Below are 25,691 nucleotides of genomic sequence, written 5' to 3'. Positions count from 1 at the left end.
TCGAAAGGTAGCTGAAACCTGAAAATATAGCTGAAAACTGAAAAGTAACTGAAACTCTAAAAGGTAACTGATAAGGTAGATGAAAAATAGGAGTTGATAAGGTAACTGATTATATAAAAATGTGTGTGGCAAATTAGCTGAAAAGGTAGCTGATTTGGTAAAATGACGTAAAAGGATATGAAAATTATTTAATATTATAGAATAAATGGGTAAAAAATGGAAAATAAGTCATTTCAGGTACCTGATTTCTCAAATGCTACCTGAGGTAGCATTTCATTTCAGGTACCTTATTTGACCAAATAAGCTACTTGCCAAACACTTGCAAAAAAATCAGGTAACTGAAATTTTGGTCAAATAAGCTACTTTGGTCAAATAAGCTACCTGAAGTGTCGTGCCAAACGGAGCCTAACATAAGGTGGTGATCATATGATTATAAATAAGAGTCAGCCTTGGAACTTAGGTATGAAACTAAAATCTTTTCAGTCTCTTAAATATTGTTTTAGAGACGTATAAGAGTTTATTAATTATTATATCCACAATAATGAAATTTATTTGTTCCTCACCCATAATAAATAAAAGGTTGGTAACATACGCCTCAGTTCCAACAATAACATACTAATGTTAATCACGTAAATATTTGTAAAGGCGGTTACATATTAATGATCTTAACAAACGATATTATAACGCATTTGTTAAACCCGCACATCGTTTTACTGAATCTCACACACTTTATCTCATTATTCCAATTCTACCCTTCATCTCACAAAAGTTGAAAAAAGTTCTCTCCTTCCTCCCCCCTCTCTCTCAAAACCTAAATAATTTGTTAATAATTCGACTATAATAGATCTTAATTTTGTACATATCACAAATAATTTATCACCTTTATTAACAATTTTATCAATACATATGTCTTTATATCGATTGATTGATTATTTTAAAAAAATTTCAATTAGGGTTTTGATTTTCGTTGTCGAGGAAATTGATTGTTGGCAGTCGTTCGTTTCAGTAGGGTGGTCGATGAGGAATTGGGTGAGGGAGAGGACATGCGGTGGTTGGCGTCGGGAGTCAAGCACGACGACTACCAGATCTGACTGTTGGTGTGGGGCGGCCATCGACTGAGATGAGGGAGAGGATATGGGGTGGTTGGCGTTGGGAGGGGCGTGGGAAGGTGTTGTCAGCGCTGGGAGGGGGCGGGGGAGTGGTGGTCGAAGGGAAGGGTAAAGGTAGTTAGGGGAAGAAGATGATATGCGGTGGTTAAATGTTACAGTTCTTTTTTTTTTTTTTAAGGGGGAGAAATGATAGGGCTAAACTTGGGATAGGTGGAGAAAATGTGCGGGATTGAGTAAAAATGTGTGCGGGATTTAGCATGTCCTATTATAATATGTTTATTTTAAGACAATCGATAATGTAGTAAGTCTATTTAAGACAAATCACAATTTAAAATAAAATGGGGTCAAATATACCTATGATTGGTTATTAATATGTCATAAATAATGATAGTTTATATTAAAATAGAAAATTTATAAGTTCTAATAAAATCAGGTAATTAAACATTTGAGTGAAACGAAACTAAAATACATCGTAATTTTTAACCATTAGTCGAAATCACAACAGAAAAAAAATATTTTAAATTTATTTATACATTTTATTGCTCCCTCCATTTCATATTAAAAGTCGTGTTAAAATTATGTAATTTATACAATTGTATTGGTGGAAAATACTTATTATATATTTTTAAAGATCAATAATTGCATATAACTTATAAGACTAACAGTTTTTTAATTTATCTGCAACATTTTAAAACGATTACTAAAATGAAACATAATATAAAGTTAATTTAATTTTTTCTATAAAAACTATAAATAGTTATAAGCTTATAAAATTATGCTTTTGAATTTGATAGTTTCGCAATTTTATAATTACATATAGTTATATCATCTCCTTTTTTTACTCAAATTTAGTAGTTTAGCAATAAATTATTTATTATTTATTTTTCAAGCCGAATTTTTAAATAACGAACATACATCAGTAGTATACTTATTAAATAAGAGACTTTAAATGTAACGTTATGTTAAATATTTATTTTTCATGTTTTAATATTTTTTTAGGTGTGAGAAAGAGCGATAAAATGGTCAATTTTAATGGAATCTCTTACTTATTATAATGATATAGTTAATTAAATTTTTGATTTGAAAAGCGAAATATCCGTACCAATAAAACAATGCTCCGTATATGTAATTTATATGATGACTTGATTTCAAATTATCACTAAACAAATTCAATGTTAAGTATCAACGAAATGTAGTCTACCATATTCATCACACGTATTTATCTTTTGTTTTTCTTTAACAGAGATATTTTAATCATATGTAAACAAATGATTAGACATAAGATATAAACATTAAACCCTTATAACATTTTTTCATTATAATCTTATCTATATAAATTCAGAAGACAATACTCATTGTACAGCGCGCCACGTCATTAATGCATTTTTTTTTTCAAAAGTCCAGGTTATGGTGGGACCCATGAGTGTGCAACGTATTTAATTATTCAGATATCCGTCTTTTCAAACATGCGCTAAATTCCGTCTCGCAACAAATTATATAAAATCATCTTATGAAATATTTCTTCGAATTAATATTATGATAAAATTTTATACATTCCGTGTAAAGAAAATGCATAACATTTACGCAGAATTAATTACAAATGCGAGTAAATGTGATTGAATTACATTATTTTTAAAACAAAACTACACAATAAAATTACATAATTTCAGGAAGGAATTACAGTTATATACGGGATCGAACATACAACGGAAATGAATTACAAAAATGAATTACATGTATTTTTGTTAATATTATTGTACCACAAAATCACAACATAATTTTTTAAAACTACAGGGTACAAATTTTTTTTTTTCAAAAAACAATAATGACGGCATATGTACTCGGAATATAAAACTCGGCATCTGAACTATCAGCCGCGCACACCGAAATTGGTAGGTGACAATGATAGGAAATCGAGTTAATATAGTCTTCAACAAGCATTTAAAGCTATTTTTATTTTTATTTTACTCTAAAAAAATAAATAAATAAATTTTATTTTAATTTACAAGTGATTAAAAAAATTTTAGTAACATTTTTTTAATAAATAATTCACAATTGTTATAACAAATATTGTTTAAATAATAAAAACACGATAACGTAAGTCGAAAGACTTTAAGATATGTTTTTTTTAGAAAAAATAATCCTCTCAGATCTGTATAGAAAGTCGTTCATCACCGAGGATTTATGTACTTGGAGCAAAAATTCTGGCAATTTAACTATCAGCCTCGCACTCCGAATTCGGAAGATGACAATGATAGGCTACCGAGTAATTTCTACTTCTATTTTCTATATTTATACATTTACTAACACTTGAAACTACTCATGCAAAGAATGCAGATCAAAAGTGAAGCAAGGGGAAGATGGGTTGTGGTATTGTGACAAGGAAAAAATTAACAATAATTGCACAATGAAGGGTTTGGGGGTGCCATCACCAATTCCAAGGTTTCAAGTTAAGTTTTTTGTTACATATGAAGATCCAGATTTGGTTGAATTCGTTATTTGGGATGATGTAATGGTTGATTTGCTTGGGAAAACAGCACAAGCCATCCTTGACGAAGATGAGGTAACTTTAAACTCATTTACATACAATTTGCGAAAATATCAATCCAAGTTATAATGTTACTGATTAATGTTTACATATCGTTCAGATGTACAGTGTCGTCCCTCCCCCAGATTTCAGGCCTCTACTTGACAGGACATTTGTGGCAAAAATAAGAGTTACTTATTTGTATAACATTGAGCAAAAATCAAACTCATTTGGGGTGATCAGTTTATGTGATGATCCAAGAACAATTGCTAAGTGGGATGCCATGAATAATGCAAGAAAGGTATGACATCAATTAATGACTAATATATACACACGTTATATTTTTCGTTTCGTTTTACTAATAAATATCGTCCTTTCATTTAGGAACAAGCTATTTCAACTTCGACAAGGGACACATCGAGATCCGACTCAATGATGGTGAATTGAATTTTAACTGGAACTAATTTTTTTGATACTAATGGCTTTTTCAGTAACCATTTTTTTTGTTAGGAGCAAATGAGAGAGATAGTTGAGTCCAAACCTGTGCTGAATTCTCAAGAGATCACGCCACAGAAAGGTGTTGTGGAGATGGCTGAAGCATCCGACAAATCATCTGCAACAAAACTGAAGGAAATTAAGATGAGCAAGCAGCCTATGGCGTTCTAAAAAAACATTTCAACTATTAAGCAATTTCTGGACCACGTTGTTAAAGGACATTTGTGTTTTTATTTTTGGACTTTGTTGTTTTCTGTACTGTTTTGGACCAAGGTTATTTCAAGTTGTAATAGAACAATTTAGGTTGTCATATTTAAGGTAGATGTGTAGCAAGTTTATTATGCAGACAATTGAAGAAGCTGAAGGACAAAAGGATGCAACTACACTTCAAATATGGAGCTTTACGGACAGCAAGGATTGGATGCAATTTTAAAGAAGCAGGTAGATGACAAAGATGCATCATATTGGATAAGCTAGCAACATCATCGAACCTTATTTATGTTCTACGTTTCTACTATTGTATTTCACTTTCACGAAGAATTAATGAACTTTTCTCAACATTATCAAATTTAATTCTTTACTTTTCATTTCCAATTTACGATACATGTCATTAGTCATTAATAAGTGAAGTAATTACCAAAGCAACACGTTTTTTTTCAGCCAACAGTAGTAGAGTACATGCGTTATCCAACCAACGAGTAAAGAAAAAATGCTGGACGAGTAATTGACATATATTGAAAAACATGGAAAAAAAACGGATGTATAGAATTGCACAAATTTATGGCCAAGTTTTGAAAATGTTATTGTAGCTTAGTCAGGGAATGTGTAAGCAAAACCGTCTGGAAAATCAGTGTCCATTTTTTTTTTAGCTTAACTGGCGGTTTAAACAGTTATGGTAAACTATCCATGATGCACTACTTGCAGTTTATAAGTTAGTGGGCAATAGTTGAGTCAACTAAACAAAGTAGTTATGCATACAGGTGAGAAATGGAAGCAAATCATTTATCAAACAATGGCCAGAAAATGCATTTATAGAATACAAATCAATCAAACACATTTTAGTTTACCAGTTTTTTAAGATCAATTAAATAGATAAGCAACTACAAACTGTCAAATTTTGCACATATTTTGCATCATCTTGAGAAGCATCAAAACATTGCTGGGTTAAACATGGAAAAGGGGAATTCAAGTACAAGCCAAAAAAAGGAGAAGGCAGCAAGGAATGAACAATGAAAATAGTAAGTTTCTTTAATTTTTTCTATAAATTAAAAAATCTGTTACAATGTGTTATTGATTACTTAACTTCATCCATCTTTTATGAACAATATGCATGCTTCCAAAGGAAAAATAGACTAATCCCATAACCTACAATTTAATAAGACATTTTCATTAGTATTAAGTTCGTGAGTATAACTTAAAAAGGATATTTTATAAACAAACAATGATTAAATATCACTTAACTTAGATTTTTGAAACCTTCAGAATGTTTCTACAACAAGCAACATAAGAAATGTTAGTAAATTATCATCCCAGAAAGGGTAATATAAAATTGAAAGGTATATTACTAGAACAAAATCAGTAAACGTACTTAACGTTTTCACATGTCGATAAATGTTCTGCAAACAAGTGTAGAACAATTAGTATGATTTGTATATATTAGAATACAACTGACAACTGTGCAAGCAAAATGAGTTCAGAAATGTAACAAATTGAAACCGGAGTGTGAAAGGCGACAGTTGGGTTAGGTCAGGTGGCAACAAGTTGGGTTGGGTTGGGTTGGGTTAGGTCAAACAGTTGGGTTGGGTTGGGTTAGGTTAAACAGTTGGGTTGGGTTGGGTTAGGTCAAACAGTTGGGTTGAGTTGGGTTAGGTCAACTGTTGGGTTGGTTGAGTCAGGTTAGGTAAACCCATGTTGGGTTGGGTTAGGTAAACCCATGTTGGGTTGGGTTAGGTCAACTGTTGGGTTGGTTGAGTTGGGTTGGGTCAACCCATTATGGGTTGGGTTGGATTATGTAAACGGTTTGGGTTGGATAATGTCAACCCATTCGGGTTTGGTGGGTTAGGTGAACTTTGGTTTGTAGGGTTTGGGTCAACTCAGATTTGGATGGGCCGGGTAAAGTGAGGTTGGCTTGACTCAGGTTAATCACCCATGGGATAATTTGAAGACAGGTTGGATTGGGTTAAACTCTATTGGAATTGTGTTAGGTCTGACTGGATTGGGTTGGGCCATGTGAGCCATATTTGTGTTGGTTTAGGTGATACAATTGGGTTAGGTCAGAGTCAATTGGGTTGGGCCATGTGACCATAATTGGGCCATGTGAGCCATAATTTGTTAACATTTTTATACAGATAAAATAGTACAGAAATTAATGATGCAATTTATTTATCCAATAATCTAATAAAATTGGTAATTTAATTTTTGAAATAACCAAAAAAATTGAATAGTCAATAAATGCAATGAGGTGGAGAAACGTATGTTATTAATTCATTGAGAACACCAAAAGACGTATCAAAACACGAGTATCATATTCATTCATTGACAACACCAAAAGACGGATGAAAACACCCTTCCAGCATAATTTTGAACACCAACAGAGAATAAACTTGGATTTTTTTTGACATGCATAGTTCTATGTGTTCCGACTCGAAAATCATGCTACAAACCACAGTTCTATGATTATGAATTAAAATTATCCAATTTAACAAACATGCAATAACCACGGATCTTTCATTCTTAAGTAATAAAAATAAAAAACCATGCAACAACCACGGATCTTTCATATTCAATGTTTAATAATAACAGTAGTCATTATTTAAATGAAAATCAGAAAATTCGACTGTTCATGTTTAGGCAATATTTTGAATAACAGTGGTAAAAAATCACGACTAACAGATCTAATACAATATGCAGAAAATCGCAAAAGATATTAACAAATTAGGATATTTTATTGTTTATAGCATTTTTAAGTCAATATCCTCATAGATCTAATAAAAAAATGTCGAAAAATGCAATCAATTAAATTTATCTTAAATATTAATTTTTCAATTGTTACATGTATGCATCTAAACATTCAATTTATAATAAATCGAATATCATGTGAAAACAAGAATTTAGAAGGCGAAAAAGACATAAAAATAGAGATGAATAAGGAACTCACCATCAATAGATCATCTTCAATAGACGCATCTAAAACCACAGTTGGAAGCCTTCACCTTCCTCATGAATGTCAATCTGCATGCGAGAAAAAGATGTCAGCAAAGCAATTAATATTTAATCAAAGCGGCATGTATAGAACATCTTCATTAAGCGCAATAAAAATTAACAAAAACAAAACGCAGAGATCATTTTGCATTAATTAGATCCGTATTTAACAGATCTGCTATATTACGAAAAAAAATGCAAAAAATATTAAGAAAAAATGATTTTAAATTGTTAACAGCATGTGTATCTAATAAACTCATAAATCTAATAAAAAATTATTTTAAATAAGCAAGCAGTGAAATTGATCTTAAAAAAAAATTTCTATGTCGATTTTGTAATTAGCATTAACTCATAAAATTGATAGATCTAAGAATATAAACAACCATTTCAAAAAACTCGAATATAATTTGAAATCAATTTATAAATCGGCAGAAATAACATCAAAGAATACAGTAAAAGTGAACTTATCATTAATACATCTTCAAAAAAACGCTCCTAAGAACAAGATTTCGACCTTCACCATCCATGAATGCGATAAGAAGAGGTACGGGGATGAAGGGTTGGTAATCTGAATTAGGGAGGACGACGGAGGAGATGGTAGTAAGCAATCTTTAATGATAAAAGTTAGGGTTTCATGGGGGGATGGTAGTATGCAAGATGTAATCAGAGAGTGAAGTAGAGAGAGGAGGAGGGAGAGAAAGGCGGAGGTATGTAATGAGAAGGGGAGACGGAAATTTTAGGGTTTGATGGGGGGATGGGTATATATAATAGGTTAGTATTAGGGTTTTTTAGTTAGTTGGGCTGGACGGGAATGAAAGAAATGGTGAGCCCAAATTTGGTCGTTCTCAGGCCATATGATATCGTTTGGGCTTTTAATTTTGTTCGAGGTGTTGAGCCCAAATTGGGTCGTTCTCAGCCCATATGTGATATCGTTTGGGCTTTTAATTTTGTTCGAGATGTGTTTACATACAGTCCATGTTTACGGTTTCAAAATGTACAATAAAATATAACGTTTGACATAATTCGTCTTTGTCGTTATGGTTGACCAATATAGGTGTTCAGATATCAGAAAGAAACTTGATGATTGCGGACAATACGCCACAATCAATGTCAAATCCTCGAGTACCGCTATCTGACATTACGAACGGTATTTCTTTATTTTTAATTGTTAATATTTTAATACATATATTCAATTTTTTTAATTTTTTTTTTAAATCTGTTTCATTTGTTATTTTAAAAAAATTATAATAAGTCATTACCAATTGTGAAAATTTCAGTTTCTCATACCCCATGTCATCGAAGCAGCAGAAGCACCACAAGTGAACAGATAGCGATAACAACCCCACCAAGTAATGTTTCTAATGATCCTACTCTATCATATTCCAACACTCTTATTGTAACGCCTAATCAGTTACGGGCGAGAACGACAAGAGAAAAAAGACAGTCGCGATTCTCTAAGAAACGTGCTGGTAATGTTCATAGTGACGTTTCTCAAAATACGGTCAATTTTACACCAGCAACCTCGAACGTGACAGGTATATATCTATATTTATTTTTTTACATTTAACATGTATTAACGTTTGTGAAAGTCTTAATTTTAATTAAAAACGTTGTGTAGAAGTTATATGTAATCCGACTGATGTCGTTGAGCGCTTAGTGAGAGATCTATGTGCTGAATATGGTGAACCTTTCAGTGAAGTGATTCCGTCTGTAAACCGAATTGAACAATCACCCGGTAGTTGTGTTTTTAATGCATCATATTCACATGGCGAATCTTCGAGAACTCAGCAAAATACTTCTGTGTCGTTAAATAATGATGGTTAGTTCATTCATGACTTTTTATTTTTTAATTTGAATTGCAACATGCTTTGGTTATTGTAGTCTAATTTTTATGTCTCAATTTATGAATTTTGTTTTGACAACTGTTTAGCATGGGAAGGATATTGGGACTGTGGAGATGCAGAATATGAGTGCGAGAAATGTCACGCATTGATGTGGTTTGAGGAGAGAAAAGATAAAAGACGTGGTACAAGACGTCCTAAGTTCTCACTTTGTTGTTCTGATGGAAAAGTTGAACTCACATTTCTACAGCAGCCGCCTGAACTTATAAAGTCGTTGTTGACCGGTCAGCATCGATTTAGCAGTCATTATAGAGAAAACATTAGAGCTTATAACTCGATGTTCTCATTCACTTCTATGGGCGGTAAAATCGATCATTCCATCAATCAAGGTAAAGGACCGTACACCTTTAGGATGGGAGGTCAAAATTGCCATCGGATAGGGACTTTGGTACCGACCGGAGATGCAAGGCCAAAGTTCAGTCAACTTTACATATATGACACGGAAGAGGAAGTTCAAAATCGAAAAAATGTCATTAAGTAAATATATTTTCTTTCCGTAATAAATTTTTTTTATATAATATTTTTTTTCGTAGGCAATAATTTTATTTTTAATTGTAGTCCAGGGGATCCATCAAGGTTCAATGACGAGTTAATACGATTGTTGGAAAATATGATTGACTCTCACAATACAATTGCAAAGACATTTAGGAAGGTTAGAGATAGACTGTCTGTAAATACAGACAGTGAAGTGAGTATCAAACTTATTTCAAGGAGATTAAGTGATGGAAGAACTTACAATCTTCCAACAGTTTCAGAGGTAGCGGCTTTAATTGAGGGTGATATTGGTCCACATATGGAGAAGCGAGATATTATTGTCAGAAGGTCATGCGGTGGTTTACAGCGGATATCTGAGTTGCACCCTTTATACACCCCCTTACAATATCCTTTGTTAATTCCATTCGGAGAAGATAGGTATAGGCCAGGTATCCTACATAGTGCTTCTTCTATTGGTGTTAGCACGAGTGACCAACCACGTGAAGAAACAACTTGTAGGGAGTGGTTTGCTTATCATCTTATAGAGAGACCACCAGATATTGAATTTCCAATGATCTTATTATCTGGTAAGGCATTACACCAATTTTTAGTTGATTGTTATATGCTGGTCGAATCGTATAGGCTGAATTTCATTCGTTTTAACCAAGATCGACTTAGAGTTGATAATTATAAGAACCTCTCAAATGCTGTTGGAAGAGGAGATGTTGAGCCATCTTCGGCGGGTACTCGGTTTATCGTGCCTTCTTCTTTCCCCGGAGGTGACAAGTGAAAAAAAGCAAATTTCCTTGATACCATGACTATTTGTAAGTGGTTTGGTTATCCAGATTTATTCATCACTTTCACCTGTAATCCAAAGTGGCCGGAAATAGTACGATTTGTTTCTAAAAGAGGCTTGTGACCCGAGGACCGTCCATATATTGTCTGTCGCGTCTTTAAAATGAAGCTCGATGAGTTGATTAGGGACTTAAAGGATCGACATATTTTTGGAAGAGCGCGAGGAGGTACTACCAATTGCTAATCTTTTAACTTAATATATCGTTTCTGACATAGCATTATTGTACAAAAATCTAATGACATTTATGAACGTTTTTTTTGCAGTCGTCTATACTATTGAATTTCAAAAACGTGGACTCCCTCATGCCCATATAGTATTGTTCCTACATCGGGAGGATAAATTCCCTACAGCCGCAGATGTCGACAAAATCATTTCAGCGGAGATTCCTGATCCGACTACAGATCCCGTCTTACATAGTGTTGTTTGCGAGTATATGCTTCATGGACCGTGTGGTAAAGCAAAGCCCTCATCACCGTGTATGGTCGGAGACAAGTGCTCAAAATATTACCCAAAGCCGTGCACCGAGAGAACAACGGTTGACGGTGATGGGTACCCTATAAACAAGAGAAGCAAAAAAGGAGTTACGGTGATTAAAGATGATGTGCCCCTGGAAAATGATTTTGTCATTCCATATAACTCTCAGTTGTTGTTGAAATATCGGGCTCATATCAATGTCGAATGGTGTAATCAATCTACATCCATAAAGTACCTATTTAAGTATATTAACAAGGGCTCTGATCGAGTTACCATGCAGTCGTCTTACACACGACATAATGAGGAGGACCCTGGTCGATTTGATGAGATTAAGAGGTTTTACGATTGTCGATATCTCTCTGCATGTGAAGCCACTTGGAGAATTTTTGGGTTTGATATCCACTACAGAACTCCTGCTGTTGAAAGGCTACAGTACCATCTTCCAGACGAGCAACCTATTGTCTTCCACGATGATGATTGGGTTGATGAGGTCGTAGAAAATACTTCGCTCGGGGTGTCACAATTTCTTAATTGGATGGGCTGTAATAATTCGACAGTAGAAGAGATGCAGGTTGCTAAAGAATTATTGTACTGTGAATTTCCAACCAAATTTGTTTGGAAAAAGAAACTTCGTCAATGGAGCCTTAGGAAAAAAGGATTTACAATTGGTAGGTTGGTTCACGTTCCCCCGCAATGTGGTGAGTTGTATTTCATGAGAGTAATGTTGAATCACGTTAAGGGACCAAAATGTTTTGATGATATTAGGACGGTGAATCATTTTGTTCATCCGACATTTAGAGAAGCATGTTATGCATTGGGATTAATTGGTGATGATCGAGAGTATATTGCAGCTATCAACGAAGCGGTGATTGAAGTCCGGCTTCTACTTGAGAAATTTGTTCGCGACGTTATTATTTTGTGGCACTTTGTCTATGCCGAGCAGAGTCTGGGACGAAACTTGGCAACTGCTATCGGACGACATCCTTCATAGGCAACGCACTGTTCTTAACAATCAAGGTGTGTCTTCATTTAATAGTAATCATTTACCGCTATTTTAATTAGAACAAATTTAAAACAATTCTTCATATTTCGCATTCTTACCTTCATTTATTCTATTAATTTATTGCTGCAGTATATAAAATCACATAGATAATATTGCAACTTTTTTAACCACAAATTTACAGCTTACCGATGAAGAGTTGCAAAATTATGCACTTATTGATATTGATAATTCTCTTCAAATAAATGGTAGTTCACTTCGTCGATTTGAGGAAATGCCGTTCCCAAACATGTCTGCAATGACACATCATCGAAATAGTTTAGTCATGGATGCGTTGTCGTACGATAAACAGTCCTTGAGTGAAGAACATGAGATTCAGTTATCTTCAATGACTGACGAGCAGAGGTTGGTGTTTAATGAAGTTATGGAAGCTGCTTTAAATAACAAAGGAGGGGTGTTCTTCGTTTATGGATATGGTGGAACTGGAAAAACTTTCCTTTGGAGATCTTTGTGTGCCTGTTTCAGGAGTAAGGGCGATATTGTTGTGGTTGTTGCGTCAAGTGGAATTGCAGCAACTTTGATACCAGGTGGTGTAACAGCTCATTCCAGGTTTGGAATTTCCATTAATGTAACGGAGGATTCCATATGCTCCCGAATTAAGCCCGGCAGTGATTTAGCTGAACTTTTGATACGTGCTAAACTCATAATATGGGATGAAGCACCGATGACTCATAGGCATTGCTTTGAGGCCCTTGATAAAAGTTTAAAAGATGTAATGCGTGTTTTGGACGTGGGAAATGTTGAACTGCCGTTTGGTGGGAAAGTTGTGGTATTCGGGGGTGATTTTAGACAGACATTACCGGTTGTTTCAAAAGGAAGTAGAGCAGATGTTGTGGTTGCATCCCTGTGTTTATCGTATTTATGGTCTTTCTGCAAGGTATATATTTCTTTCTTTAAATATCAATATTACCGTTTTATGTGAGTCTTACTTAAATTATTATTGTCGTAATGTATTTAAATTATATAAAACGTATACCACGTATAGGTACTTAGATTGACCAAAAATATGCGATTGCAAGTTGGTAGTTCAAGTGACAATGTTGAGGAGTTACGAAAATTCTCCGAATGGCTCTTGGAGATTGGAGATGGTATAGCAGGCGGTGAAAATGATGGAGAAGTTGATCTAGAATTACCAGCCGACTTACTAATTCAGGATGTGACGAATCCTATTAAGACATTAGTAGATGTCACTTATCCGGATCTGCTAGCACAATTGTGGAATCCGGAATATCTCCAACAAAGGGCAATCCTGGCCCCTACTCACGAGATTGTTGAATCAGTAAATGAATATGTTTTGTCGCTTATTAAAAAGGATGAGAGAATTTATTTAAGCTCCGATGAGGTGTGTAGTGATGACAGAGGTATAGGTGATGGTGACATTCACTCTACTGAATTCCTCAACAGTATTAAATGTGTCGGACTCCCGAATCACCAATTGAAGTTGAAGGTCGGTGCTATGGTGATGCTTCTGCGAAACATTGATCAATCACGTGGGTTGTGTAACGGCACGAGACTAATTGTGACTGATCTGGGGGCACGCGTGATAAGATGTTCTGTCTTAACTGGTAGTCATAAAGGTGATAGAGTGCATATTGCTCGACTAACACTTACTCCATCGGACACCGATGAGATTTCCGTGCGTTTGAGAAGACAATTCCCCATCGCTGTTTGTTTTGCAATGACGATAAATAAGAGTCAAGAGCAGTCTTTATCTCAGGTCAGCATCTATCTTCCAAGACCAGTGTTTAGTCATGGCCAGCTTTATGTCGCACTTTCCAGGGTCACCCGAAAAGAAGGCTTGAAAATTTTAATTTGTGACTCAGATATGCGTACTTCTACTACGACTACTAATGTAGTGTATCATGAAATTTTTCAATTTTTAGAATAACTTGCATATGTTAAAGTTGATTATTAGATTATATTTCTTTTATCCGAATGTAAAGTTTTTTATGTATGCAATTTTTATTTAGAAGAGTAGATTACGTTATTTCCTTATAAACCAGTGCATGTGAACACATGTTTGTAACAAATTTAAACATTAATTATGTACATCGTTGATTTAGACCAATTAGATAGGTACAATAGAAATGCAAAAACAAATATACATAAAAAAACATTCATTCTGGCCCAAATACATACCTGTGCAATTTTGCACGGGTTTAAAACTAGTTATAACTAAGTTAATTATCCCGTTGCAACGCACGAGCTTTCAACCTAGAGCGTGATACCTAAGAAACACGTATATGCACATATATAATTTATGTACATATATGTATATATCACGCATAAAGAGGACTACCAAGTAGCATGACAATGTGTAAATAAACCATTATTATTTGAAGGGTAGATATATGGTTCAAACAAAATATATATATTGATTTGTTGAATGTGGCACGAGTTGACGCTTTAATTTCACACATGTCTTTATAATAATTGTAACACCTTATCAATAATGTTTTATCACTTGATTTTAAAATAATCAAAGTCATTAACCCGTACGAAGTACGAGCTTTCAAACTAGTATGAGAATAATTTAGGGAGAGTATTTAGGGAGATTTATATATACTAGCATAGATCCCGCGCTATGCGCGGTATATATAGAGTATTTATTTTTTAGGGTGTTATTTATAATGGAAAACTAATTAAAGAGAATCGAGTAACGTTATGAAATATGTATTCTTATGAAATAAATATATTGTTTTTTTTACCATGAAATTAATGATTTCTTTATTTAAATAATTCTCCAATTGTTTTAATGAATTTCTATTATCACAAATTTAATGGTAGGTATGTGTCGAATTATTCTCTAAAATTAAAATTATAACATTTAATGAAGAATTTACAATGTGCAGTTTATAGTTTAACATCAAATTTAATTTATTTTGATGAAAAAATTATAACAATTAGCAAAGTAAATAGTTTAATAAAAAAAGAGTATATAATTTTAATCTATACTAAATAGGTTAATATAAAAGATACTTTAGTTTAAAGAAGGAATATTTTACTTGTTTCTTGAATTAGATAGATGCATTTGGAGGGAAATAAGAGAAATATTATTCTCTTAGTAGTAAATAATAAAGGAGATTTTATTAGTAAATATAGATAGTGAATACAAATTAAATAGGAGATAAATATTATCTAGTATAATTCACTTGGGCGGGAAATGTAAGCGGGAAAAATTAGAAATGTCTTAATCTTTTAGTATATAGGAGAATAGCATTGTTGCCATTTTTAAATGGTCTGATAGTATAACATTGATTGCGTCCATAATCATCAGTTATTTTTTGAAGAGCATAATCATCAGTTATTTACTTCTATATAACTTCTATTTGTGTTTTAATTACGCTATTACGTAGTATTTTTTTTTAAAATTGTAAAGTTGATGGGATGCCGCCACATCATTTATGCTTGCGATACGATATACAATGTCATGTCAGTGGTTAAGTTAGAAGATTAATATATACTATATAGATATAGATAGCACAAAATCTCATTATAGACGGCATATATCCGTCTATAACTTAAGACGGACCAAATACAATACCACATTCCTAATAGGACAAACAACAAGTGGTGTGGGCCAAAAATGTCACCACTTTCAACCTATTAGACCCATCTTTAGCTATAGACGGATATCCGTCTATACCAAGACTAGCGGGATAGATAGATAAATAGATCCGGGCGACGTGCACTATGGCCATTGTTCAAGTTTGAAGTTTGAAGTTTGAAGTTTGAACTACCAAAAACGTCGGAGTCCCATTACCATAAGTCCATAACCCCCAAACCCACCATCAAGCATACATATATAAAGAAACATATGCGGTCACCCTCCCCCACATCTCTCCACCGCGTTGCCGCAGCAACCACCGTCCTCCACCACCCTTCCTCCGCCGCCATGTCCAATCATCCACCGGTAAAACTCTCTTTCGTAACTCTACTCTTTTCCGTTGTATCTATCTTTCCTGTTGCGTTTAATTCAATTTCGTCTCTCTATTCCGCCGCAGTTCCGCGGTGGCCGCCGCCCTGCACCCGTCGCCCACCATCGACCTACCACCACCACCAACAACAACTACTACTACTGTAATCCTATTCATAATCATCATCATAACAATTATAATTATAATTATAATGCTCAGGGTTATACTTATATTACTCCGCATCACAATCATCAAAATTATAATGCTTTAGGATATACTTATCATGCTCCTCATTATTATCCTAATTATTGCTATACGTATTCCGATAATATTTCTAGTTATAATGCTTTGGGTTATACTTATGATACTCCTCATCACAATCATCCAAATTATCGCCATAATAATAGTATGAGTTTCCATGGTGGTGGTAATTTTGGACCTAGAGCTGCTCTGCCGTATAATCAACCCGGGGTTGGGGTCCACCGGCAGAAGCCTGCTGATTTTCGTGGTTGGGAAAAAGCCAACAACCCTCCCCCTCCTAACGCTGGTATTTTATCCGTTGCTTTCTTTCCTTCCTTTTATGTAATTTTCTTAGGATTTAGTATTGCACTTTGTTATCCTAACTTTGCTCATTGTATTTCTATGCACCACAATCCCACATTCTCGCTTACCTTACCAAGGTTAATAATTTTCGTGATGATTGTTTATCCCAACAACGTCAGATGAAATGAAAGGATGAACGAGAAGGCAAAATAATTGTACATGCCTTGGATTGTCAATGCTGGAAAATTGATTATAGTTGATGGATAGTAGATTTGAGTAGTGTTGGGCATAAAAGAAAAATATGAAAAGGATGATTGAGCGAAATATGAATTATTAGAAGGTAGTATGTGAAACTTTATAAAAAGGGATTGAATTATAAGAAAGTAGTATGTGAAACTTTATAAAAAACTTTTTTATGAAAATTAGCAAAAAGCGGCCGACTCAAAAAGATAGGGTTCACGCAGGATCGAAATGTACGATATTGAGAAAAAGGGGAGACACGTCACCACCAATGTGTTTTTAGAGGAGACACGCCACGTCCAATGGAGTATTGTGCATGAATCCATTTTCTTACTTTGTTCTTACGTGGTACTCCGTTGTTATTAGGCAGGTGCATTGGAGAGTAACTGGTAATTTACCTAGTAGCGATCGACATGTCCTTTAAAATATTTTTATATGTATAGTGTGTATTTCATAGTGTATGCTTGTTAAAATTACTTAAATGTACATTACTATGGTATACGGGTCAACTATAGAAACTGTTAAGATTTATCTAATGTGCATGGCAAACACTAGAAAATACATGACTAGGAGTATGTAGGTTCGGTATTTGATATGGTGAATGTAATCATGATCAATAATGATCATTATCCTGCGGAGATGCCACATGTTAGCTAGCTAAGTAGATAAGCATGTTATCGAGATCAATGTTTGAAGTATTTGTGCATTGAAGGAAATTATTGTGAGAAAATCGGAATGGATGAGAACGCTAAAGTACTATTTATACTTCCCTGTTTTGTTTTATTTTCACAGTTCTCGGTGGTTGGTTTACAAGTCAATGTGTCACGGCTCAGTTTGTCATGGCTAAAAGTTCTTTCCAAAGTTTTCATTATCTTCTTTAGTTGTATCACGGTTTTTTCTGTCTAAAGAAAAACGAGGGTAGTGCTTTTAGGAAGGCTATGAGTCTTGTGGTTTCTGGGAGAGCATTATCTGTTGGAAATTTGGAATAGTTTTCCTTATATTCCTTGTTTGGTTTGTAAGAAATGAAGATGGAAAAAAAAGTGAAACTCCTCCCAAGAACATTATTTTCTATTTTGTGCACATTTTTTTTTTACCAATTTTCTCCTCCTTCCCCTTTCTCGTTTCATTTTGTCTATACACAGCCAATGAACGAATTTGTAACTCCTCATTCTGATAATTTTTTCCCTTCCAACATATTTTTTTTTTCAAACAATATGGATCCAACGTTTACGAGGTTCACTTTTCCCTGAATTGGTGTCATATTTTGCAGAGCGGTTTATTGTGCTCTCATATAATATACTTGCTGACTACCTGGCTAATGACCATCGCCATCTTTATCTTCACATCGAACGCCGGTTTATGAGTTGGGAAAGGCGGAAGGCTAAAATACTTTTTGAGCTCGAATTGTGGTCTCCTGACATAATGTGCTTTCAGGTGATTCTCATTCTGAAAATTTTATTTTTATTTTGATGCTGTACGTCTTTGTTTTTTCAAACTCATCATATACCTTCGTTTTTTAAATAATTTAAATGGGTTTTTTCAGACTATCATATACCCTCGGTTTTTTAAAAATAATTTTTAATGCCCAATGAACCCAAAATTGTCCTAGATCACTCTTAGTATTGTAATTTGAGTTTTTTTAAAAGGCATGTCATGAAAAGATGCCCATTAATGAATAAACGATGATTATGTCATGTTTTCAGGAATTATCATGTTTCCAGGAATTATGTCAAGTAATCAATCATAAGTGTCTAAACATAACTCTTAAAAAGTAGAGAAATTGAGCATTTAGTTTATTTGAAGAACTTTTCATTGAGTTTAGGGTATATTAGATGATTTAAAAAAATCGAGAGTATATGTAAGAATTTGAAAAAAAACTAGGGGTACACTGTAGAAAGTCGTTTTTGTCATGTACTGGTTAATTTTTAAAGCGGGATACTCTTCTCTCCTTCTAATGTGTCTCATTTGATGCTCTTTCTCATCCCTGCTTAACTCCCCTGCCCCCTGCTCCCTGCCCCCTGACATTCCTTCTGTCTTTCTACGTTGATTAACCAAGCTTGGTATTGCATAGATCTTTTTCTCTCTCTTGGTTACGATTAGCATTATGTTTTCAGGAGGTTGACAAATTTCAAGAGCTAGAGGAGGACTTGAGGGTTCGTGGATACAGTGGCTTTTGGAAGGTTGTCACAGATATAAATACACGTCTTCTCACTTGCTATGCACTCTTGTTAGGTGTTTTTCTTACCTATTTCTTTTTTAACCGCACTGCAAAAAAACTGAAAATAAAGTTTGTACCACGCAAGGACGAAGATAAATCCTTTAGGACACCTGCAGTTCTTTTTCTTGGCCTCGTAGTGAAGTCTATGTCTTTGGAAAAGAGTAAGAAATATTTAATTGTACATATAGATTGAAAGAAGATTTACGTTTCTTAATCCCCCATTGAGTATTGATTAATATTGTTGAAGTTACAAGGCAATTGTAGGGAAAGATGATAGGCCTCTATTTGAAAGTTGCCATGCAGTATATCCTAGTACTCCGTATTGCTGATATGATTACCTGGATGTTGCATCTTCTATTGTACTCCCCTGGTCATTTGTTGTCCTTTTCCATTTTAGGGTGTCTCAGTCATTTGTTGTCCTTTCTATTTTAAGAATGAACTTGATGAGTAATTTGATCATTCACACCCAATTTGTTCCACTTGTCATTTAGCTATTGGCCCTCTCCTCTTTCCTTGGTCTTTGTGCCAAAATCAAAGGACAACAATTGACCGGGACGGAGGGAGTATTAAGTTTTCATTTAAGCAGTTTATGTGAAGTTGGTATACTAGCTTTCTGCTCTGTACCTTCGCGGATTTGTTTCTGATTTTGTTTTACTTGTCTATTTCGTAAAGAACAATATGTGCTCCCTGAAGTTTTTTGGGGAGTCTGTTTTTAAATGAAGTATACTACTGAAGTACAAAAGCAAGGAGCTATTAAAGCAGAGTGTTTGAACCCAAATCGTTTGAGGCTTGATGGTTATGTATTCTGATTATATATTACTAATATTGTGATCGTATGTCCTTGTGCATAATAGCTACATGGTTTCTAATGTATTAGATGCGCACGGGTGTACCAGTTGATGGGTGTGCTATCTTCTTTCGAACAACAAGGTAAGGAGCTAATAGAAGCAGAGTATTTGACCTGTTGGTAATGATGCTCCTTCTAGTTGAGTTGAAACCATCCTGCACACGTTTATCGATATTGTACTGCTGTGTCTGTTTTTGTCAAATACTTGAATGCAATTTCGTGATACATATTTGATAATCATGGGCTTAGGTTCAAGTTGGTGTTTAAGGACTGCATTGAATTCATAAGACATGGAATGCGGGATAATGTTGCTCAAATTTGTGTATTAGAGGTTATTTACAGCTCTTCAATCTTTATTTTTGTTATTATATTGCAGTATCACTGGCCCTATTCTTTTTGTCAAAATTCTTTATTGCCATAATTTTTTATTTTTTTTTTAAACTTTGTGCAGTCACTGACTCAGAACCAAGATGGAAACCAGTTATCTTCTTCAGGGTAATGCTTGCCTTTTGAATATCCTCATTATTAGCTATAGAGTTATGTCACCTATTTGTCTTACTTTGGTCGGAACTCATTGATGATCTTTGATGTCAAGTTGTCAACCCATGCAAAGATGGTAAGATTTTGATGGAGAGACTCCTTGATCATATTGGGTCACTCTCTAATGGAGTAACAACTTTTAGTTTTCTGATCTCCTAAGCTCTAGATTGCAACTGCAGGATTTTATTTAGTGTCTGGCTCAAGTTTGTGTGGTTTCTTACTTGTGGAGTTCAGATTGGTCATTGATGGTTTGCTGTTCTTTGAGTTTCTAGTCTCTGTTTTCCTTTCAAAAACGCTTTATTGATTTAAATTTTGTTTGCCTATATTTTTTCGTGTATGACATGTGCAGATTGAATGGAGATTTACGTCTCAAACTGATGTATATTGCCTGAAATATGCGTCTTATGCCAATGTCTTGAAGAAAACAGCTTCTAAGAAACATTTTTATTATGCCAATGCAGTTCGGGTGCTCCAAATAGAGTTGTTGTAGGCAACATTCATGTGCTGTACAATCCAAGAAGGGGAGAGATGAAACTTGGCCAGGTATCTGGCCCTTCTTAGGCCATTCACATTCTTCACATGACTTGTTTCTTGTACATATCAAACATTGCATTTTGGTGTATCCAAACTTACACATGATAACTGATATTCTGATAATAAAATTTTGGAGATGCTTTGTCTAAGAGTATAATACTGAAACTCATGCTGAGCGGAGAGATTTGACAGCGCATACGCTTCTTAGCTTTTAAAAGCGCGAGGGCGGACAGAGGCGATGTGGCACAAAGAGTGAGAAGGCACGCACCTCTTAAACATGAGGTTTTCCTTGGATTTGAAAGAGGGCGAACATTTAAAGGACTAAAAGGAAAAAATAATATGGCCAAGTGAACGGCATAACAAAAGAACAATTAGGAAAAGAAAGGAAATCATAAAGTAGTGCGCCTTGCTAGCTACACCCTATCTACAAGGCACCCTTTAGAGGTCTTTTTACGCCTATGTCTTGTGCTCTTCCTTGATGTATCGATGCGTTTTGGCTAGTCTTACCGAGCCTTGGGATTAAACGCACCTCAGGCCCTCGCTTGTTTCCACGATTAACTTCCTGGCAGTTAATGGACTCATTCTGCATGTTCATTGGTTATGGCAGCTTACTAACTGAAGGAAGTGTTTCTTTACCTTTTCTCATATCACCCAACTATGTTTCAGCTAGGCCGCTAGGGTTATCGGATTCACTCGGGTACCCTATGATTCTATGAGTCGCGAATTGCTAAGAGCGAATTCAGTTAATGGACTCATTCTACATGTTCATGGATTGGAGGGTGTTTTTGCAGTATTGATTGCTTGACTACCTGCCATTTCCACGCGTAGTAAATAGTTAGCCCCATGATTCTTTTCTGTTGTCATGGCTTGACAATCAAAAATACCCTTTAAGCCTTAACACCTGTTTCATGTTTTGAAATTGAAGGGTCTGGGGATTTGCAATGGTTTTGACAGTGGTAAGGCACAAAAAGAACTAGATCATGCCTATTTTATCTGTCTAATGAAAATTATTTTGGCCTGTTGCTTCAAAAAGATTCATAAAAGCCCTTTGCTATTGCTTATGCAGGTCAGAATGCTTCTTGAAAAGGCTCAAGCCGTATCAAAGACATGGGACGATGCTCCAGTTGTCCTATGCGGTGATTTTAATTGTACACCAAAGGTAGATCGGGGTTATCTTAGCTATTATTTTTTGTGTTGTCAAGCAGTCAAGCTTATTTAAATTACTCATTTTTCTAATAACAGCATACATACTTTCTGTTGCCAGAGTCCGTTGTACAACTTCATATCACAACAGAAGGTATAGTTGGAATCGGCTTTACTTTTGTACAAATCATAAATTGGCTCTTCTTGCGGCTGCTAAGGTAACAATTATTTTTCCGGTCAGCTTGATATATCTCAAGTTGATAGAGACAAAGTTTCAGGACAGGCTTCAGCTGAAATCCATTCACCAGCCAGATTTTTGCCTACGTTGCAAAGTGGCAAAGATGTGTTTCCTTCTAGTTTGGGTAAGTTCATAAGTTTATTTATCAACTAGATTTGGTGCCCGGCTTCGCCCGGGCTACTTCTATTTACCGTTAAATTTTATTTTCAATGAAATAAACTATGTTGGAGTTGTCTAACTCACACGTTTACTATTTGTAATATATTTTTCTACGACATATCTTGTAATTATGGTGAAATGTAAAATTTATTTTCAAATTATGAGACACGTTCACTACCGCGCTATTAATATTATTACTTTCACGACATTCTTTCTTAATATCATTACGTTCACTATTCCCGTGGTTACGATTGTTTCTTTTACTAATTCCTCTATTTTTTTTCTGTTAAATTCATTATTCCCGTTTATTTTATCCGACCTATATTTAAATAAATAAAATATTTCCTTGAGTCAATTGGTTATTTAATTGTTCATACTTTTTCTCATTGTTACCACTATTACTTTCACGACATTCGTAGTTACTTTCACTACTCCCACTATCATTATTATATCTGTCACTACTCCAACATTAATACCGTTAATTTTATTAATCTCGTCGTTGCTACTATTACTTTTACTACATTTAATTTAATGTATAATTCTATAATGATACTAATTAATTACATAAGTGGGGCATGTTAGTTTTAAGGAAAGTCACTATATTCTTGTGTTTTCTAAATTTAATTACTTTAATTTAATGTAATTTCCATAAATATTCTTCATCAAGGCATCTTTATATTATACTTTTAACCAAAACTATATAATATTTACATTGAGGTCCCTTTATCAGGTCCATCACACGGTGCTATCGATTTAAAACTATATAGTATAATTAATTTGTATAGATTTCTTTAATTACATTGAAGTCCCTTGGTTTCTGGAATTAATATATAGTATTGATTACTGATCAATATTCGACAGCCAAAATGGTTTCTGATAGCATGTGTGTTGCTCCAGGTGAGGTGGTATTCAAGACAGATATAGCTGTGCAGGATAAAACATTCTACAGCCCATCTCGGTGGACGGCAATGGAGATAACCATAGCTACTGGCAGTACCAAGAACACTACTCTTGAACACGCATTAAAGCTTCGGAGTACGTACTCAGAAGTGGAGGTAGGTTTACTGTTTTTGTATTCAATGATTCTGTGGCTTAATCTAGAAGTTGCTGGTTGTATTTTAGCAGTGGTAATATGTGGTGCACTAATAGTTATTTACTTATTTATCTGGAAATTCACTGATTTAAGTTGAACTCACCTGTTTATTTATTGTAACAACTTATTCAACATTCTACGGTCATGTATTATCGAGGATGAGGGAGCTTTTAGCTTGTGAAGTGTAACTTGGCATATACTTTATTATTCGATCGTTGACCAATTTATGGACATTTGAGTTAAAGTTGCCCTGGCTTCATTTATTGTGAAGAAGCCGTTTTCATCATGGGTGAATGGGTCATCCGCAAATGGCTTTTCTACTCATGAATAAGGTTGTGCACATCCAATCCTCTTACCTATTATAAACGAGAGCCTCTGAGCCATGTGGGTAATGCTATTGTTATTGTACAGTGGCAGATGGAGTGAAAACACGTGTTTGTTGATGTCAATCTATGACACATTAAATATGCTTTAATTCCCATGCATGCTTTCCTTCTGTTTTTTACTTATTGATGCCAACAAAGGCAATGATGTATTTTATCTTCCGTCTATGCAAGATGTCCTCCATTTTTCTGTTTGTATGATTGCCAGTAGATCTCAACAGTGCTAATCACTATCTCATATTTTCTCTTCCTCTGATGGTTTCTAGGATTCTTCTGGGACAAGAGACCAATTCGGGGAGCCATTGGTGACTAGCTATAATTGTTGTTTTATGGGAACTGTGGACTACATATGGTCAGTATGCCTTTTGATCATCTTTGTTTAGCATCTTGTTTTGAGATTTAATAGCTATCTGTCAAATTAATCTGTTGCTTCTGTGTGACATGTAGGAGATCTGAAGGCCTCCAAACTGTTAGGGTGCGTGCTCCTATCCGGAAAGACGTGATGCAAACATTTGGGGGATTTCCAACAAAGGTGCTCTTGACATACCTATGCATTTGATTTACATCTTAACTCGCTTAAATGGTGATATAGTTCCTAGGTGTTGTCCCAAAAGTGTTTTTTTTTTTTTTTTTCCTTCTGACCAAAATTGACACGGCAAAGCCAAATATTAAGACGGGCATTGTTTGCTTGACTTTAGTTAGACATTTGGGAAGATGAAAGAGAATTTGCCTCCGTTTACATCGATGGAACTAATAAATTGCAGTTCCTAAATCTTAACTAGTCATTTGCCTCTGTTTTGGTGCGCATGAAAGAGGAACTCAATTGTCTGGCACGTGTAACATTATTTAGTACTTCGTTTTAGTCCTCCCACCTTGGAGTCAGCAACTACCCCAACACAAAAACAAAAGATAATTTAATATAAACAGAATGGAATTTTGTGGGGGTAAAAATTTAATATAAACTGAATGGTATTTTAAAACCTTTTTGAAATAATAAAGGTTATTCTAGTGCTTGATTGTAGTGAAATGTATGTTGGATTTGCTTACAGAAATGGGGAAGTGATCACATTGCCTTGGTTTCGGAATTAGCATTCATCAGGTGATTGGTGGTGATATTGTCGGAACTTTGGCTCAGGCTAGCTGATATGGCGTACTTGAAGTTCAGGAAGTTAGAGTTACTCTCGGTGAACGAAACGCGCCTATTCTGTTCAAAGGGTGAGGTTGTTTAATTTGGGACAGTCGCACAAAATGTTGTAGAAGTAATACATACAAATTCGATCTCAAAGGAAGCTTAGGTTCCTAGCACTTTTTTGACCTTGCGTTTTTTGTTCTGATTTATTTACATCTCAAATCTTGAACGAAATAATTTTTTTAGTCTCTTCACCCGGTTCTTCTGAAGAATTACTGTTTCTTCTTTTCAACAACACTTGATAATAGCCTTTGAGGAAGTCACCTGAGTTAAGTTGAACTCACCACATTAAATATAAAGTTATTTTATAAGAATAATTCAACCTAAGGCCCTCCTTAGTTTAATCCACCCTATAATTTAACCCATATTAATCTGAACTATTCACTAATTTTTCTCATTATACACCCGCCCTTATGTTTACCTGTTGTAACCAGGTTATGTTTTAGTAGGTTACCTTCTTAATTTGTGATTTATTTAAGCCCTTCATCGGTTTCTCATTGCCCCTTCACTGAATTTCTTCCTTTTCCTTTCTATAAAGGGTCAATGAATA

General features: G+C 34.7%; 2 protein-coding genes across 2 annotated transcripts; both read left to right on the top strand.

Annotated features, from left to right (window-relative positions):
• Positions 1 to 3,516: 3,516 nt before the first annotated feature.
• LOC141614060 (uncharacterized) lies at positions 3,517 to 14,961 on the top strand. The gene is made up of 13 exons (XM_074432814.1): positions 3,517 to 3,672; positions 3,758 to 3,937; positions 4,147 to 4,295; positions 4,478 to 4,572; positions 8,387 to 8,479; positions 8,610 to 8,867; positions 8,951 to 9,151; positions 9,263 to 9,562; positions 9,797 to 10,450; positions 10,827 to 11,935; positions 12,222 to 12,974; positions 13,083 to 13,814; positions 14,950 to 14,961. Exons 1-13 carry the CDS (start codon positions 3,517 to 3,519, stop codon positions 14,959 to 14,961), a joined length of 4,692 nt encoding a protein of 1,563 aa, XP_074288915.1.
• Positions 14,962 to 15,813: 852 nt separating this feature from the next.
• LOC141611921 (carbon catabolite repressor protein 4 homolog 6-like) lies at positions 15,814 to 25,335 on the top strand. The gene is made up of 15 exons (XM_074430575.1): positions 15,814 to 16,010; positions 16,102 to 16,561; positions 18,068 to 18,231; positions 18,912 to 18,977; positions 19,893 to 19,945; positions 20,112 to 20,193; positions 20,314 to 20,357; positions 20,864 to 20,945; positions 22,003 to 22,095; positions 22,201 to 22,233; positions 22,321 to 22,441; positions 23,374 to 23,531; positions 24,219 to 24,304; positions 24,400 to 24,484; positions 25,002 to 25,335. The coding sequence occupies exons 1-15, from the start codon at positions 15,915 to 15,917 to the stop codon at positions 25,053 to 25,055; spliced, it is 1,677 nt and encodes a 558-aa protein (XP_074286676.1). The 5' UTR covers positions 15,814 to 15,914; the 3' UTR covers positions 25,056 to 25,335.
• The last annotated feature ends 356 nt before the right edge of the window (positions 25,336 to 25,691 follow it).

This window comes from Silene latifolia, chromosome 11 (genome assembly GCF_048544455.1).
Source record: "Silene latifolia isolate original U9 population chromosome 11, ASM4854445v1, whole genome shotgun sequence".
NCBI lineage: Eukaryota > Viridiplantae > Streptophyta > Magnoliopsida > Caryophyllales > Caryophyllaceae > Silene > Silene latifolia.
Note: the sequence above shows the minus strand (reverse complement) of the source record. Positions and strands in the feature narration are given on the sequence as shown.

Bases quoted from the DNA above. Each gene is read 5' to 3' on its own strand.
- LOC141611921 (XM_074430575.1), top strand. From the start codon at position 15,915: ATGCGGTCACCCTCCCCCACATCTCTCCACCGCGTTGCCGCAGCAACC. The intron at 18,978-19,892 runs GTTGTCACAGAT...CTAATGTATTAG, and splicing joins GATACAGTGGCTTTTGGAAG to ATGCGCACGGGTGTACCAGT. The intron at 20,946-22,002 runs GTATCTGGCCCT...TTGCTTATGCAG, and splicing joins GAGAGATGAAACTTGGCCAG to GTCAGAATGCTTCTTGAAAA.
- LOC141614060 (XM_074432814.1), top strand. From the start codon at position 3,517: ATGAAGGGTTTGGGGGTGCCATCACCAATTCCAAGGTTTCAAGTTAAG. The intron at 3,673-3,757 runs GTAACTTTAAAC...CATATCGTTCAG, and splicing joins CCATCCTTGACGAAGATGAG to ATGTACAGTGTCGTCCCTCC. The intron at 8,868-8,950 runs GTATATATCTAT...AACGTTGTGTAG, and splicing joins AGCAACCTCGAACGTGACAG to AAGTTATATGTAATCCGACT.